The sequence below is a fragment of the Schistocerca serialis genome, chromosome 8 (genome assembly GCF_023864345.2).
Source record: "Schistocerca serialis cubense isolate TAMUIC-IGC-003099 chromosome 8, iqSchSeri2.2, whole genome shotgun sequence".
NCBI classification, from domain to species: Eukaryota; Metazoa; Arthropoda; class Insecta; order Orthoptera; family Acrididae; genus Schistocerca; species Schistocerca serialis.
In genome coordinates this window covers 161,096,697-161,112,141 of record NC_064645.1, presented here as the reverse complement: position 1 = coordinate 161,112,141, position 15,445 = coordinate 161,096,697, and the positions used below count along the sequence as shown (strand labels likewise).

General features: G+C 43.3%; 1 protein-coding gene across 2 annotated transcripts in view; it reads left to right on the top strand.

Moving 5' to 3' along the window:
• LOC126416553 (uncharacterized) overlaps positions 1-15,071 on the top strand; it is a 78,455-nt gene extending 63,384 nt beyond the window's left edge. The window contains exons 1-4 of one of the 2 annotated variants that reach the window (XM_050084299.1): positions 3,143-3,277; positions 8,911-8,997; positions 9,905-9,963; positions 14,851-15,071. In XM_050084299.1, the coding sequence (XP_049940256.1) occupies positions 3,232-3,277; positions 8,911-8,997; positions 9,905-9,963; positions 14,851-14,973 (315 nt within the window). In that variant the 5' untranslated portion in view covers positions 3,143-3,231 and the 3' untranslated portion in view covers positions 14,974-15,071. Of the gene's footprint in view, positions 1-3,142; positions 3,278-8,910; positions 8,998-9,904; positions 9,964-14,850 lie in introns of those variants that run through there. The other variant, XM_050084298.1, reaches the window with a different exon arrangement.
• The last annotated feature ends 374 nt before the right edge of the window (positions 15,072-15,445 follow it).

The following is a 15,445-nucleotide window of genomic DNA, read 5'->3' as shown; positions in this document are numbered from 1 at the left end:
GCCTTCAGCCATCTTATTGCGCTTGTTTATCTCTTTCTGTGCACCTTGCGGACCATCAGCCCTGTTAGCATCTTAAAACATTGTGGCCTTCTGCCTTCAGTAATCGTCATAGTATATTTGGAATTTTGAAGATTTAATCCGGCGGTCATCAGCCGCTCTGCATGCTGATCTCATATATGTATATGATTTATCTAATTCGTAAATTTAACTGTGTGTCATGTTTTTTCAAAATTGAACTTATTCTAAAGCATCTGTTTGGAAGCCTTCAGCCGCGAAGCACATTTAATTGTTTCAGAAGTGTATTTGTGAACTAAAAGATAATAAATTACAATTGTGAAATGAATCCGACCGCAACGCCCTTGGCCCATTCCAAAATCGTAATTACCTGTTAGCCCTGCGTGATTTAGTGGGCGTTTCAAGGGGTATACGTGATCTGCAACCGGTGTACGACATTCCTTGGCTGTCACGGAGTCGCCATCAACTTGTGTCCGTCGCGCAGTACAGGTGTCAACGAGCTGTTCCCCTGGAAGAGGACAGACTGGCACCTTCCCATCGGCACGACGAAGAAGGTACCGGGACTCATCAGACCATGCTGTTCTCTGCCACTGCGACAACGTCCAGCGCCGATGGTCACGTGTCCATTTAAGTCGCAGTTGCCGATGTCGTGGTGCTAACATTGGCACATGCGTAGGTCATCGGCTGCGCAGGAATATCGTTAGAAGTGTTCGGTGTATTGTGTGTTCAGGCACACTTGTACTCTGCCAAGCATTAAAGTCTGATGTACCGGGTGATCAAAAAGTCAGTATAAATTTGAAAACTGGATAAATCACGGAATAATGTAGATAGAGAGGTACAAATTGACACCCATGCTTGGAATGACATGGGGTTTTATTAGAACAAAAAAATACGAAAGTTCAAAAAGTGTCCGACAGATGGTGCTTCATCTGATCCGAATAGCAATAATTATCATAACAAAGTAAGAAAAAGCAAAGATGATGTTCTTTACAGGAAATGCTCAATAGGTCCACCATCATTCCTCAACAATAGCTGTAGTCGAGGAATAATGTTGTGAACAGCACTGTAAAGCATGTCCGGAGTTATGGTGAGGCATTGGCGTCGGCTGTTGTCTTTTAGCATCCCTAGAGATGTCGGTCGATCACGATACACTTGCGACTTCAGGTAACCCCAAAGCCAATAATCGCACGGACTGAGTCTGGGGACTTGGGAGGCCAAGCATGACGAAAGTGGCTGCTGAGCACACGATCATCACCAAACGACGCGCGCAAGAGATCTTTCGCGCGTCTAGCAGTATGGGTGGAGCGCCATCCTGCATAAACATAGTACGTTCCAGCAGGTGTTTATCAGCCAGGCTGGGGATGATGCGATTCTGTAAAATATCAGCGTACCTCTCATCCGTTACGGTAGCAGTTACAAAACCAGAATCACTCATTTCCTCGAAGAAAAAAGGCCCGATAACGGTAGATGTGGTAAATGCAATCCATACCGTGACTTTCTCGTCGTGCAGTGGAGTTTCCACGACAGTTCTAGGATTTTCGGTAGGCCAAATTCTGCATTTGTGGGCGTTGACAGACCCTCGGAGCGTGAAATGAGCTTCGTCGGTCCACAACCCGTTACTCAACCAATCGTCATCTTCCGCCATCTTTTGAAACGCAGACACCGCAAATGCCCTCCGCTTCACTAAATCGTCAGGTAACAGTTCATGCTGCCTATGGATTTTGTACGGATAGCATCGGAGGGTACGCCTAAGTGCGAACCAAACAGTAGTGTATGGAATGCCGGTGCGACGTGCTACTGCACGAGCGCTGACTTCCCCGTGCATAGACGAACCCGCTACAGTCTCCATTTCTTCCTGAACTGTCTTAGCAGCATTACGCCTTGCGCTCGGTCGGCCACTACGGGGTCTATCGTCTAAACAACCCGTGGCTTCGAACTTTGAAATCATTCTCGCCACAGCTGCATTTGTCAACGGACCTTTACCCGTTCGAATCCCCTTCCTATGGCGATCGTAACGCTGAACTAGCACATTCCCCATTCTGATAATACAGTTTCACTAAATCGCCTTTTCAGGTAACGTCAACATGCTGCGACTGCTGGTGCATCTGATTCTCTCTCTCATTACAGCTCCTTTTATACACGATTGTCATGCGCAGTCACTGACGTTTTGCTGTCCAGCGCCATCTGTCGGACATTTTGTGAACTTTGTTTTTTTTTTTTGTTTCTAATAAAACCCCAATTCATTCCAAGCACGTGTGTCAATTTTTACCTCTCTATCTACATTATTTCGTGGTTTATTAAGTTTTCAAATTTATACTGACTTTTTGATCACCCGGTAAGTTGCGCCAAATTTCGCTTCGTGTTCTAACAGTCTACCCAGCCTATGGTGTCCGACATCTGTAATGAGGGGTGGTCACCCGACCCCACGACGTCTGGACGACGTTTCACCTTGATTTTGCCACGTGTTCTAGATACTCCCCACAGCACTGCTCGGACACACGACAAGTCGGCAGTTTCCGAAATGCTCGTGCTTAGTCTCTAGGCCAGCACAATCTGCGTTCAGTCAGACTCAAGATACATCGCGCGCCTTCCCCATTCTACACACGGGCAGCATGCTTACTGATACTACATGCAACGTGCGCGTGTCTGACTAGGAGTCATTCCTTGAAAGATGACGCTGCTATCGCGTGGACGGGTTTACGTCAATAGCAGGTCGGTGGTCATAATATTCTGGCTGATCAGAGTATATGGGGCGTCGAATGCCATCAACATCTTTGCCCTTTTGTGACCTTGCACTCCTTCCCAGTAACTACTTACGAGTTACGTGGATAGTGTCCAAGGCACGTTTGTCAGCCCGTATCGCAGTACTCGTGCAGGTAAAAACTTAACGTTTAGAAAAAAACTGTCTGAAACTATAATTTGTACACCGCATTCGTTATCAGGCTTATGTGCGTGTCCACGCTACACGCTTATGATAACGTCAAAGAATTTTGCTTCCTTTTCCTCGTTGGACAGTTATTAACTCTCATTTAAACGTGCTACTGATAATAAGAAGCAAGCAATAAGAAACTTGATGGAAATGCAGGTTGCAGGTGTTATCGCTACAGCTGATATTTCTTTTCCGCTTAAATTTGCATTCCGAAACAGTGGGCGCGTACTCGTACATAAAGGGTAACGTTGGCGACGCTCGTTGCTGACTTGTGACTATCAGTCGCCATGCAGAAGGCACTCATCGCTGTCGTCGTGATCGCCGCCTGTGTCGGTAAGCGAGCAGTTCCAACAGCACGTAGTAACGTCTTGTGTGAGGTGAACCCACCTCCCTTTACACTAGAATTGTACACACATCCTTGTTCTTTAAATGTGAGGAAAAAATTCAAGAATGATAAATTATCCTTAACTAAATATCGATTGAGTGATGAAGTGGGAATCAACTGTATGATGATAAACACTTCAGTTAAATTTTTTCTCCATTACATTAATTTACATTCACGCTTAACATGCAGCAACCCTTTTTGCGGCTACTCTGCGTGATTTCATCTCTAGAGTTGTCTGTTCCTCGGTTTTTGCTCTCTGTCGGAACAAACATTATTGTGACACGCGTTTTGCCCTTTCCTCATTTGGGATAAAAGAAAAATTCTGTCTGTGGCACCGTAGGGCAAATTTTATTAATCGTAAAGTAAGGAGGCGACTAAAAGGAGAATGAGAGAAGGATCACTTTAAAGTTATGCCAAACGAAGATAACACACACATCATTACTTAGGAAAGCAGGCGGGAAAAAGAGATTATTAGTCAGTTACTTCAGCATTGTAAGACAGGGAACCATCTGGAATTAAGTGCAACAAATAACTGAGGACGTAAGTTGCAAGTGCTATTCTTAGATGACGAGGTTGGCAAAGGAGAGGAACTCGTGGCTCGCCACTTGAAGCCAGTCCGAAGGCTGAGGACTTAGTTCTTATGGAGAAAACCTGACGGACGATTTCTTGAAGGGTTTTAAAGAACAATCTCAGTATTTTACTGTAGTTCATTTCATCTATAGCTGTGTTCGGTGAGAAGGAGGTGAAAATGACGTCTATCCTTAAAATAACTAGGCGATAGTAAAGTGGGGCAAGATTGCGCACTTGAGGTTTAAATAGCGATATACTGAAGGAAACGTCACAAATTACAATTATATTTTTACTGGCATTTCATCTGAATTTTGCCTCTTATATGACAGAGTCCGAAAGTCATAGAAACAATTTAAACTGTAATTCGCACTTAGTAAAAAAAGTAATGCAAGTGCGCAGTCTTACCCGACCGTGGGGTAAGAGTGCGTTTCTAGTGGGGTAAATTTGCGCATTATTATCAAATGAGAAAAACATATGTGTCATTTAGTTCTTCGTCTTTTATTTAATTTATAGCGTACATAAACGTAATATACCTTGTTTCTCAACATATAACAGTTACTGTTCATACAATTTTTGACGTAATGCACAAATCTGGGCCTGTCATCAAAAACATGCAAAAATATTCCCGTCGGACGAAAATATTTTTAACAGAGATCACAAGTGAAGTGTCCAGAACCTTTATGACAAGAGCAGGATTCATGCCACCACTCCTCGCACTTGAGACATTGAATCCATTCCTCTGTTGGTGGATTATTGTATATTTCAGTACAGCCTGGACAGTGAAAAGTTTATGAATTTTCGCTAGACGTATTTAAGTTTTGTTTTACTTTCTTTTTGTTTGCTTGATCAGAATCAAACAGTTTCCTCTTCGGTTTCTTTATTTCTTGTTTTGTTGATTGGGATTCCAGTTGCTTCTTGAATGGGGTCCCAGATACTATTTCTGACTTCTTTCCTTTCTTCTGTCTTTTATGGCAATCTTTTCTTCTTGGCTAAGGAAGTATGTCTTTTGGGGAAACGTAGGTACTTGGTCCTGGTTATGGTTCATTTGTAGCTGTCTCTGAACTTTGTCTCTGGAGAGATCCAGTTTCAACTGTGGATCCATCATTAAATTTGTCACTTTGGTCTGTAACAGTCGAAGGCAGGAAATCTTCCTCGGTGAATATCTGACGATCGATTGGCTAAATGCCACATATCTTGAACGCCTTTGTTGCCTTCGTCACTGTGGCCGTCCTTTGATAAGCGTTTAGAAACAATTCAGCGATACTTTCTTGCGTAATTACATATCTAGGGTGGTTAATGAGGCGAAATACCCTCAGACTTCAAGAAGAATATAACAATTCCAATCCCAAAGAAAGCGGGTGTTGAAAGATGTGAAAATTACCGAACTATCAGTTTAATAAGTCACAGCTGCTAAATACTAACGCGAATTCTTTCCAGACGAATGGAAAAACTGATAGAAGCCGACCTCGGGGAAGATCAGTTTGGATTCCGTAGAAATGTTGGAACACGTGAGGCAATACTGACCCTACGACGTATCTTAGAAGAAAGATTAAGGAAAGGCAAACCTACGTTTCTAGCATTTGTAGACTTAGAGAAAGCTTTTGACAATGTTGATTGGAATACTCTCTTTCAAATTCTGAAGGTGGCAGGAGTAAAATACAGGGAGCGAAAGGCTATTTACAATTTGTACAGAAAGCAGATGGCAGTCATACGAGTCGAGGGGTATGAAAGGGAAGCAGTGGTTGGAAAGGGAGTGAGACAGGGTTGTAGCCTGTCCCCGATGTTATTCAATCTGTATATTGAGCAAGCAATAAAGGAAACAAAGGAAAAGTTCGGAGTAGGTATTAAAATCCATGAAGAAGAAATAAAAACTTTGAGGTTCGCCGATGACATTGTAATTCTGTCAGAGACAGCAAAGGACTTGGAAGAGCAATTGAACGGAATGGACAGTGTCTTGAAAGGAGGGTATAAGATTAACATCAACAAAAGCAAAACGAGGATAATGCAATGTAGTCGAATTAAGTTGGGTGATGCTGAGGGAATTAGATTAGGAAATGAGGCACTTAAATTAGTAAAGGAGTTTTGCTATTTGGGGAGCAAAATAACTGATGATGGTCGAAGTAGAGAGGATATAAAATGTAGACTGGCAATCACTCGCCACATTTGCGTCTGAACGTCGTTCTTAACTGCAGGGTGTTTAGCGATCTAGATTGCCTCCCTGTAGAGCCTTCCATAATATCCGCTTGTGGCCGCTAGTACGTGCGTGTCCTCGAAACGAATATGGTGGTTCCCTGGCTGGAAAGCATGCTCCTCAACAACTGATTGTTCCGTTTCTCCTCTTCTACAATTGCCCTTGTGCTCTTCCACACGTTTTCAATCGTAAGGAGGAGGGCCTAAAATTAAACGGTACATGGATGCCGGTGTTAAAGATGTGTACCACCCGTCCACTACTGGGTGATGGCAACGGCGATCGACGGCAACGGACAGCGGCCAATTGCACTGACGTTTTCAAAACACGTGACGTCACGCCGCGGCGCGGGAGCGCGCGGACTCGGAATTTAGCGGCAGTCAGTAGCGAGCCAGCGGGTGTGTTGGACCTTCCATCGAGCTACAGACCCCATTGAAGATGTCTCCCGCAGACAGGGACGAAACGTTGGGAATTGACACAAAATTCATCAACCGACCACGGCATAACAGCCCGGAAATTATAAGGGACATGACATTTCCGCCCGTGAAAGTCTAGTGTCACTGTCGATCGCTTCACGTAACCCTTTTCAGTTCAGAGCGCAAAGTGATCACGTAGAAATGCCTCCCGCCAAGTATGTGCGTCTGGTGAGAGATTTCGTCTGAAGATATGCAGCCCACATAATATAAATGTCATGCGTTTCTTTCTTCAAGACAATTTTCAGACGCATTCTGCAGGGGCAATGAAGACGCCCCCAAAGCACTTTAGTTCTGAAGTGTTTGATCACCCACAATACAGGCCTTAATTGGCTCCTTGCGTTCGTCATCTTTGCACATATGAACCGCTGGCTACGAAGATATTTTGCCATAAACAACGAAAGGCAGACTAGCTTAGAGAATTGGCGGAAGGCACAGGCGGCTGCTTCCCGTGACGAGGCTCACCTCAACCTTTCGATACCAGCAATATTCTACTGTGTTTCTGTAAAATAGTTAACATATTTCTGTGACAACATTCAGATTTGATTTCATTAATGTAGAGGTACTTCGATACATCGATATGTGTATATTGCAATGATATCATTCTTATGTCTATTCTTTCTTTTGTCACTATGATCATTGACGTACTTGTAACTCTGATTTCTGGGGGCGTAAGCGTTTATTGGAGAGTCAAGCTTTGGTCGTCATGTTAAAAAGACGCAAATTGTAGTCAGTTTACGAAATGTGAACTTTAACAGCGAGGAAGATATTTTCGAGTATGTTTTATATTGTGAAGTGATGTTTTGGAACGAGTTACGTGATATTGCAACAAAAGTAATAAAAAAGAAGTGTAACTTAAATTCGGAGTGCTGATTACTTTTTTACATCACCATTGTCATAACTTTGCAAAAGTTTAATCTTCAAGAATGGTTTATGAAACACATCTATAAAACTTTTGAATATCGCAGAATAACACCTAGGCCTCCTTGCATTCGAGCTTGGAACCATCACTACCTAGAATTTCGACGATTGAGCCATTAGTTCACAACGAGACCAGCGTGTGAAACACGAAAAGATGAGTGCCTTGTTTATCCATTATTTCAAGAAATGACTTTATTAACTGTGCTCTAATGACACCTGCCACATAATATAACTTTGTTGTTGCCCGAAAATGCAGTATTTAGCAGCGTGAGCAACACTACAATCACAATTAATTTATGACCTTTGTTGTGGTAGGGTTGTTAGAACCCGAGCTACAGAACTTCGATCTCGTATCGTTGAATACAGTCGAATGAGCATGCCTCATTTCGGCATTGCAGACGTGTTGCCCTTCCCAGTTTCAACAGGTTTCTGAATACTTCGTAGTGTTCCGTGACCGTGTTTGACTTTACATACCTGTTGTTCAACGTTTCACGTAATTCTGCATTTTGCGCTGTTCGTGTAGGCATATGTTGTTGTTGAGCAAACTGAGCTTATCAACAAGTTTCTGAATTTTGCCTCCATTGTTGATTCACAGATTATTTAGCACCACTCGGTTATTGGGGACTTTATTTTAGGGAGAGACGGTTAACATGATTAACGTTCCTACAAGTTGTGTGACGCAATTTGAGCTCTGAGCGCTGGGAGGAATAGACCATGGATGTTGCGGCGTCCAGTGAGAAGTCTGGAGCTCAAGTTTTACCGATATGTCACACACTGCTTCTCTTCTCTAGCGTATTTACATCTATAAGAATGTGACGGTATGCAGTGAGGTGTGTGGGGTGTAATGGAAGAACGCTCGTGTTGGTGAAACTGAATAATCTTCTTGTTGTGTACAAAGTGTGTACATTTACAACGATGTACTCGTATTACACGCGAGTGAATGTAATTTCTATAGATACGATGTTAATGCGCTAACTTTTTGCAGCTGATGGAACTATACTCACTTAGCTGGAAGGTCAAATGATAATGGTAAGTACAGGCATATCACTGAGTTGTCGCATCGTGAACCTTTTCAATCTGACAGTAAGAACTGTACTATCCTTTAGGTCTTTCCAACAAACCAAGTCTTTTTTTTGTGTGGTGTAAATCTGGAAATTTGTCGTAAGTTCTTATGGGACCAAACTGCTGAGGTCATCTGTCCCTAGGCTTACACGCTAATTAATCTAACTTAAACTGACTTACGCTCAGGGCAGAAGACACACTCATGACCGAGGGAGCAGTCGAAGCTCCGACTGGGGGAGTCGCGCGAACCGTGGCAAGGCGCCCTACACCGCGCGGCTACCCCGCGTGGCTCTGTCGTGTAAGATGAATAACATATAGAATACATATATAACTCACATTTACACTATAACATTGTATCTTTTTGCAGGTGCCAGCTCTGCAGAAGTGACATGTTCTGATGAGTGCCTAGAGCTGGCAAAACAGGCTAATTCTCAACAAGACCCCCTTACGTGTGGTTTGTATATTACTCTTACATTTATCTGAACACCTGATGAGCGAAATGTTCTTAGTCAATTGAGAATAATAGCGTTCTAAAAGTTTCACGATTTTTGATGGCCATAATCTTTTCACTTCTTGATCACTCATGCATCTATCATTAAGGGCATCTGAATTTGTTGATTCTTACAAAAGTATCAAAAATTTAGTGTTAGGCTTTAAAAGTGCTTTTGATTTACCATTCTTAGAATGAAAAAGTATAAATGTTTACTTTATTTTAAGTTTATATTCTATTTTTGATTGATGGTTATGTAAGTCTGCACACTTGGAATACTATTAATTAAAGAACACATTCACAATTACTGAAACGCAAAAAATGCCCTTAAAAGTATTCTTATAAATTGATGAGATACATATTTTGCAAAAGAGGAAAGTATTGACTCGTACGAAAGGAATATTTAAGAACTTCGGCTATCGACAGGAAAAATTTAATGAAAATAAAATAAGCGCAACAACACATATCTACACATGTATTCCAGTCATTTAATGTGGTCATGAAACTTTAAAACCACTCTCCATGATGAAGTATCAACATGTAATGAACACTCACTGTCATTTCAGTGTCCGATGTTTCACTGCGTTCTGTCATTTAGACTGCGATGGTAGGCAGCTTTTGATGCCCTCGTGGGTAGTATTGTTTGCAGTAGGAATTAATAGAAACAATTTTGTATTTTAATATTTGTACATGTGGGGCACTCGGCACTAGATAGCTGGACGGAATATTTTAGCCACTTCTCACTGCCATACTTGCTTTTGTTGGATTAATTATACTTTACGTCTGAAATTACTTTTAGTATTCTTACCTACGTACCATATAACTGGCCTCAGCCAAATATCTTGTAAAACGTTTTGTTTTTCTTGGACAGGTCCCATAGTTGCTGAATATAGGAAAGCTGGGTGCGACGACCGATGCCTGCTGTACCAGGTAAGATTAAGAAACGGACGAAGTAAATCTTTCATGATGCAATAATTTATCAATAGCCGCATGTATTGTAGAAGTTGGTTCAAATGGTTCAAATGGCTCTGAGCACTATGGGACTTAACATCAGTGGTCATCAGTCCCGTAGAACTTAGAACTACTTAAACCTAACTAACCTAAGGACATCGCACACATCCATGCCCGAGGCAGCATTCGAACCTGCGACCGTAGTGGTCACGCGGTTCCAGGCTGAAGCGCCTAGAATCGCACGGCCACACCGGCCGGCTTTTTATGAACTTCTTATGTGCTACCAGTTTCGGCATTACATTGATGCCATCTTGAGGCCCCACACGTCATAGTCGCAAAATCACTATACACGGAAGGAGCCATATAACTGGATCCGTGAATCAAATCGTTATGCAATAGCTCTTAGTGGGCAGGCTGTTGATAAATGATTGCATCAAGAAATACACGCCAGCCGTTGTCCCACATTCCATAATGGATCAACAAAGACGTAACAAATCTTTGTTGTGGAGCAGCACGAGAGTGGTAGGACTGGGTAGATTACATGCACAACGTTTTGTAATATATGTTACAAACCCCTTATAATATAAAATTCAAACTCGCAGCCAAACTGACGAATGAGATAAAAATTTAAGTTAAAAAAAAGTTTCGTCACAGGTAAAGTTCTTGAACAGCATAATAACGTATAATAATTATTACACAAAATTTACTTAATTGTTTCACACTGAATCAAATCAGTCAATACAAGTTCCATTCACAAAGAAACAATCGGTCAAAATAGATGTGCTCTTCCCAATATTAGCACTTGACCTTAGAGCACAGTGTCTGAACTGTGCAGTTCAAACACCAAACGATAATACACTGGCGGAAAAAAGAATCGCAACACCAAGAACGAGTTGCGCGACACGAACTAAAGGTTGTAGGCGAGTTTCTACATTTGAAAGATGACGTCTGTTGAAACTTCTCACCAGTTGCACAACAGTAGTGCCACTATGACGATGCAAATCAGGTTTGCTTTAAATACACGCTTGAGTGGTCGTGAGAGTTGGTTACCTTTGAGATTGGACGTGGCGAATTGATGTTAGTTAGGAATGCCCTTCAGGCGACAAAGACACCCTTGTTAACACCTCACCGAATTTTAATGAGGCCATGCAACAGTGCTACGAGATGTGCTTCAGTTACACTGCAGAAAGACTTGGCAGGAATGTAGCCACTGTAAACGACTGCTGATAGAATGTTCGGCGTATGGCTCTGGGACATCGTACTGCATCTACAGCAACAATTTGAGCAGCAGTTTTCACCACAGTGACACAACGAACTGTTACATTCTGGTGTTCACCAATTCTGTATCATCGGCGGCGGAGGAACACAGACCTCTCCGTCGTTTTTGGGGAGGACCCGCTATTTCAGGTGTCCCAACTGTGAGGGCGCCGACACCGCCTTCAGGGTGTCTAACGAGCTGTTAGATGGTCACGGAGATCCTCTTCCTGTCGGCGGAGGCAGACACTGTCGTTGGGTCTTGGGACACGGAAGTGACAGGAGGCTCTCACGACAAGCCAGTCGAAGCCAGTTCTTATTAAGTGCAAGTTCACGACCATCGTCCACGATTGAGTTGCCGCCATTATGCACAAATGTGCCTGCTAGGTACATCGGTACCGGCCATTGATCGCGCAACACAATACAGTATGGTAAGGAATCAGTTTCCGCGTGCTAATCGGTAATTCAAACGGTTGAAGTGGCTCTAAGCACTATGGGACTTAACATCTGATGTCATCAGTCCCCTAGACTTAGAACTACTTAAATTAACCTAAGGACATCACACACAGCCATCCTCGAGGCAGGATTCGCACCTGCGACCATATCAGCAGCGCAGTTCCGGACTGAAGCGCCTAGAACCACTCGGTCATAACGGCCGGCTAATCCATAATAATGTCGACGGGACACGACAACATGTATACCAAACATTTGGTAAGAGAATCGTATTTTGTTTCCTTAAAAGCAATTCCAGCTCCCCCTGTCTAGGCTGGTCTCGTCATTTCTCACGATTTTTAGTATTTCAGCTATCTCTCGGTGCACTGTGTCTTAATTTATGGTTTGGACCATTCAATATTTTGTCCTTAATTAGGACTACTATATTATTAATGTGCCTTGACATGAACGAAGAATAGTTCTTGCCAGTTTCTTAACTTTTTTGGGGGAGCAGTAAACGTTATTCATGTGTAACAAGTTACTCTTATTTAACGTGTTGTCTTGAACCAAAAGAGTGACATCAAATTTAGTAGGTACACAAATACACAATGAACTCACTGTGGCAACTCTGACGATGGTTGGCAGAATGAAACAAATCTCTTCCCTGCTTCATTAATTCACAGATGTGCAACCACACCGTCTAATCACTGAGCCGAGTGGTTTTAACACAGTTGGGTGTTCAAGTACTAAGCGGTATGCAGATCCACTAAACTGCACATGACGGCGCGATGATAATCTGTCACAACATCAAATACGTACTACGGGGCCCACACGGGTGACAGACTCCGCTCTACTTGGATTGAAATGCACTCATCTTAAAGCTTGCTGATCCCCTTTACGACGAGGTCGTGCACCCTCGTGACCACAGGCCTTCCATCCGGCAGTCCATGCGTGCCACCAGCGGTCCCGGTGTGTTCTCGCACTGCGCGGACCTGGATCCTCCTGAGTCCCTAACCGAACTGGCACACTCACACGACCCGGAAAAACAACGACGTCGCCCCAAAGATAGGGCAACAGTTACTACATATCGTTAACCTTCGCTGCTGCCACTAGTGGACAGGCAACGCTTGCGAAACGAGTGGCGCCAGTCAAGAGGAGAAGAAGACAAACAACAGCAACCATGCCAACTAAACGATACCGTCTGGCCTCCAACAGAGGGCGGAAACCTACAAACAGCACCAACGCGAGCCGCACCGCGGCTCCTATCTGATGGAGCATAAAACGTGATTCGTCTTAAAACGCCACCTGTCGCCTCTCAGTGTGACGTCCAGCTGTGGTATTGCCGCGCAAGTTCTAGCCTTCGTCGCCTATGAACAGCTGTCAGCATGGGTGCATGAACAAGGTGCCCAATGGGAAGGCAAATACGCAGCAACGTTCACTGGATAGTCATGGAGAAGACACTGCTATTAACCCAATGGTTCATCTGGACGGTCAGTTGCTCAACAGTTTGCACGCCTGTTCGCCCATACATATCTCCAATCCTGTCATCTACGTCCTGTGGTGTACCACAGTTGCCTCGGCGCGTCATTTGGATAGTGCAGTTTTCCCATGCAAGGTGAACTTTAATCAAGGCATAAGGCACGTGAACAGTTTGCAAACTTAGCCATTTCTGATACGCTTCCGCTCTTAGTCAGAAAGCCAATGAGTATGCCCTTTTGGACGTCTGATAAATCGATCCGTTTCCGCATTATGACAACGACTGCACTGTATTCCGCGTCCCTCCGACATGCTTTATATACCCCCACTCGTGCTGCCACCTGCCATCTGTGAGTGGTAACGGCACGTTGGCGTCGAACATAGGCGGTGGTCACATTAATGTGACTAGACCCTGTGACAGGTATGCACAGCAACTGTCAAATCTGACAACGTACTCTCTGTCGACGTCGCAAACCAGTGTGCGATTTGCAGGGGGGGGGGGGGGATGGGGGGGATTTCCCCCACTCTGCATCAGACCATCCCCTGCTCTGGTTTTAGTTTATACATCCCAACCTGGGATGTTTATTTCCCACGCACTGGAGTAAGACTTTACATATAATTTAAATTTCTGGAGGCGAACACTGAATGATTACTATTAATATGTTTGCTTATTAATTTTGAAAAGAGTTATGCAGTAGTTAATCATTTCAAAACATTTAGAACTAAATGGCAGGACAATGTACGCCACATTTCCATAGCATGCCACAATGTTGCAAGACGTCGCCCCAGCGTAAACGAGGTTTACAGCCAGGTCTGTATTGTATGAGGAATGTGATGTGTTGCGAACGAAACTAAAACCTGCAATCAGATCCAAACGTCGTGGAAAACTGTGAAGAGGTATCATCCTGCAGCAAGATAATGCTCACCCACATTCTGCCAAACGGACAGCCGGCGCAATAAAGGAGTTGAGATTCGAGGTGCTGGAACACCCAGCAAACAGTCCAGACCTGGCTCCATTCGATTTTCACATGTTTGGACCCTTAACGGAAGCACTACAGGGAAGAAGATTTGAAAGTGATGAAGACATCATTGCTGCGGTGCAAAATTGGTTACAGATGCAACCGATAAACGTATTTTCTGATGAAATAAAAAAACTTGTAAAACGTCGGGAAAACTGCCATTGAAGTCCAGGTAGGTTACGTAGAAAAATAACGCATGTTTCAGTTTTCTGTCATCAGAATAAGTACAGCTTTTCACAAATGTGCCTTTAGTTTTTGAATTCTCCTCGTATGCCTGTATGTAGATGATTTTGTAAATAAGCTTCACCTATAATGTACTTTTAAAGATACAACAGGGGATGGCTTTTCTGATAGTGCATACGCGTGAATAGTGAGTTTCGGCATTAACGTCAATTTATAAACCATGGGTAACGCCACGGTCGAAGCTAGTAACATATATAATTATACTAACCCCGTAAGACATATCCCCGCCCCCCCCCCCCCCCCCCCCCCCCCCCCGCTGGTAAAAGCACCAATCGCACATTGTCACAAACATATCGTAGTAGCATGAATTCAAGGTGGTTTATTATCCACAATTTGTGCGGTACATTAGCAATAGTGTGATGTTAATCGTGAAATATGATGTTGGTACCAAATTTGATTGAAACAACGTAATCAAACAGTTATTTCTTCTCCTGCTCTCCAGCCTAGATCTACTTCAACAGAGGAAGGCGGATCGGATCGCATCAACGCGCGATCCCACTCGCGTAAATTGGCTGCACATCGTTCCAGACATGCTCCTCTGCACCACCGCAGTAATCACCACTAGAAGCAGAAGTGGCTTGTATGATGTTTCTATACCTTGAGTAATATCAGCACCGTATACAGAAATAATCTGCACAACAATTAAAGAACTTCCACAAATTACTTGTAAATTAACTATTTCCTTTCCTCACGATGTCTTGATTTATACTATTTGATTTCAGAAAAGCAATTTCACTGAAGGAGCTGCTCCTTTCACCTTTTTATTTACAGCCACATTAGCCGTAACAAGTACCATTTCTTCAACAGCGAAATATCGCCGTTTTGACGCAAGTTCAGTCACAATGGACAGAGAAAGCTTTTCTATAACAACAACACTAGTTATCTGCTATTAATGTACCCTTTCACGGACTGGGAAGTATACTTACCAGTGACTGAATTTATTTATGACGTTCATGGGAGTAAGCTGCACCACTTCTGTAAGCTCCTGACAACTGCTAGTACACTGTGGCACCAGCTGTAATTTCTGTTTGTTGTGA